Raw genomic sequence first — 2,500 nt, 5'->3', positions numbered from 1 at the left:
AGTCACAGCAGGCAAGACACACTGTAACAATAACCCATTAAATACCTCACTCCTGTATCTGTTTATGTCTGACCCTTTGTGTGTGTGTGTGTGTGTGTGTGTGTGTGTGTGTTGTTCTGTTCTCAGGTGTTTGTGAAGGAGGGCACCCTGATGAAGGTCAGCAGGAAGTGCAGACAGCCACGCCACCTGTTTCTGGTAAATGTCACTTCCTGTTTCGCAGTCTGGGTAGTACACTCACCGTGTCTCAAACCTATAGGCACAGAATGGACAGAACGACAAACTGTGTTTTCAAGCCAGAATCCCATTTTCCCCAAATGACATTTTTTCATATTCCAGTTAGTGCTCGTTATTTCTCATTCTAATGTGGTGTGTCACAGCACCCATTGTGCTGCCTACATACACACCAATCTAGCCACCCTGCGTATCTCATAGCAGTAATGGAGGAGGAGAAGCAGGTCCGTTCTGTCTGCTCTGTGTCTATGTGCCGGGCCCTCCCAGCCTTGCTATTGAGAGCGGGGTTTCCTGACAGGATGTTTCTGAATGCCGGCTTCCTGAGCTAGGTCCTACTGACGGGACAGGGAAGGTCAGGAACTCTCCTCCTACACCCACACACTAGACCCAGACCTGCTGAGTGTGGAAAAGTCTCCTCTTACTACTGTGCTTCGCCTCCGTGCCAGAGCACTTGTCTCTGTAACGCCACAGTGACCAGACAGACAAGATAAAACAACAAACTTTCCTCTGAACAGTGCTGTTGATATCTCAATAGATATTCTACTATTATGTATCCTCGTTGTGTGTTCTTGTGGTGTAAACCCCCCCCCCCCCTCCCCCCCCTCCTCCCCTTCCTCCTCCCCCTCCACCACCACCTAGATGCAGTACTCATTGTTACGGGTAGTAGCGGTGATCACGCTCAAAGAGGAGGGGAGAGGTAGGGGGGCGTAGGGGGGCGGGAGGCGGGGGGGTATTACGAGAAGGAGGGATGTAATTTATAAAGCCATACGTTTAAACCATTAAAGTAATGGCTACAGACAGACAGGCCATTCTTTAGCCGCCTGGCAGCGAAAAGCCATTGTGTAACCATGCCAACAGAACACTCTGACTGTGCCATCTTAAAGTGAGAGAGAGAGGTAGTTCCTGTTTAGTTTTTTTAAGCGGTATCGTCTTTTGAACAGTAACAGAACTTGATGTGGTTATTTTAGCGAGCTTGCAATAAGAAGGAACTTAGATTCTTGCACCAATACTGTCTGTGTATAAGAAGGAACTTAGATTCTTGCACCAATACTGTCTGTGTCATGTGTAATATTGGTTGGTGTAATATCCTCCTCTCCCTCCATCTTCACTTCTGTTTTCACCATCTCGGTCCTAAACGGTCCCATGATTGAAATACTCGTACGTGGCAAATATCCAGTCCTAGAACTGACCATTACCCAAACCCTAATCTTAACCAAACCTTTATCCTAACCGTAACAAATCTGGACCAATTTAGGAAATTCCACATAATGTTTGGAATTTGTTTCAGAGCTTTGATTATTTCAGAATTTCTCTCAAAAGGCACCTTGTAAAGTTTCTTCATGTGCACTTGGTTTCTATGGAGAATACGGGCCAATGTGGACAGGCTGACTTGCCAGATGTTGCTGAAAATGGTGTTGTCTCAGAGTCTAATTGCATTATTTGCCAAAACCAAGTTGATTATTGGTGCTTCCTGCGCCTCATTGAACATTCGAACCCTTCCACCATTATGTCTTTGACTCTGTCCTTAGGGTTAGGGTTAAACTAAAATACAGTGATTGGACGTTTTTTCCACAGTACATTGTGCATGATTCTTGTACAGTTATAGTGTATGACATGGCAGCCATAACAACTGCTATGATTTGTGGAGTCGTGACAAGGACTGGGGTGAATCAAAATGTGGCTATATACTTCTCTACGCTATATATGTCCGGATGACAGAGGCAGCAGTAAATCCTCTCAAGTTGGGCTGGACTCTCTGTCCAGACTCTCTCACTGTCAACCCATGGTTTATAACATGGTCAACTAACGTTGCCCGGATTTAATCAGAATCTTGTCTTCTCTTTTGTCCTCTTGTTTGTCCTCCCCTTCCTCTCCCCCTACCTCTCACTCTCATCCTCCCTCTATCTCTTCTTCTCACTGCTATGTTGGCTTCCATAGTTGTTGTAAAAGGGTTCTCACCTGTGGTCTTTTTTTATAGTGCTTACATCCTGATTGATGAGTCAACAATTAAGCAATGATGTGTTTGGCCAGGTGGCACGTGTATTGGCCGATTGGTCCATGGGGGTGGCATTTTGATTGCCAGGGTTTTGAAGTGACTTTATGTCATATTCCTGTGTCTTACGTAGAGAACCGTGTTCCTGCAGTGTGTTGCAAAAAGTGCCATGTTGAATTGCTAATTGGGTGCAAAGCATGTGTTTAGTTTAGGTTTTGCTCTTTGAGTGTCAGTTTCAACAACTATGCTCTATGTGTCCTTGTAGTGTGTTAGCAA

General features: G+C 45.3%; 1 protein-coding gene across 1 annotated transcript in view; it reads left to right on the top strand.

Moving 5' to 3' along the window:
* Positions 1–2,500, top strand: part of fgd5b (FYVE, RhoGEF and PH domain containing 5b) — a gene marked incomplete at its 5' end in the record, with an annotated part of 61,765 nt that overhangs the window by 53,867 nt on the left and 5,398 nt on the right. Inside the window, 1 exon segment of the mRNA XM_080548575.1 lies at positions 127–195. Within this exon segment, the coding sequence (XP_080404701.1) occupies positions 127–195 (69 nt within the window).

The sequence above is a fragment of the Nansenia antarctica genome (assembly GCF_963989245.1).
Source record: "Nansenia antarctica genome assembly, chromosome: 18".
Taxonomy (NCBI): Eukaryota; Metazoa; Chordata; class Actinopteri; order Argentiniformes; family Microstomatidae; genus Nansenia; species Nansenia antarctica.
The sequence above is the reverse complement of the archived record's forward strand: the minus strand, read 5'-3'. Positions and strand labels throughout refer to the sequence as shown.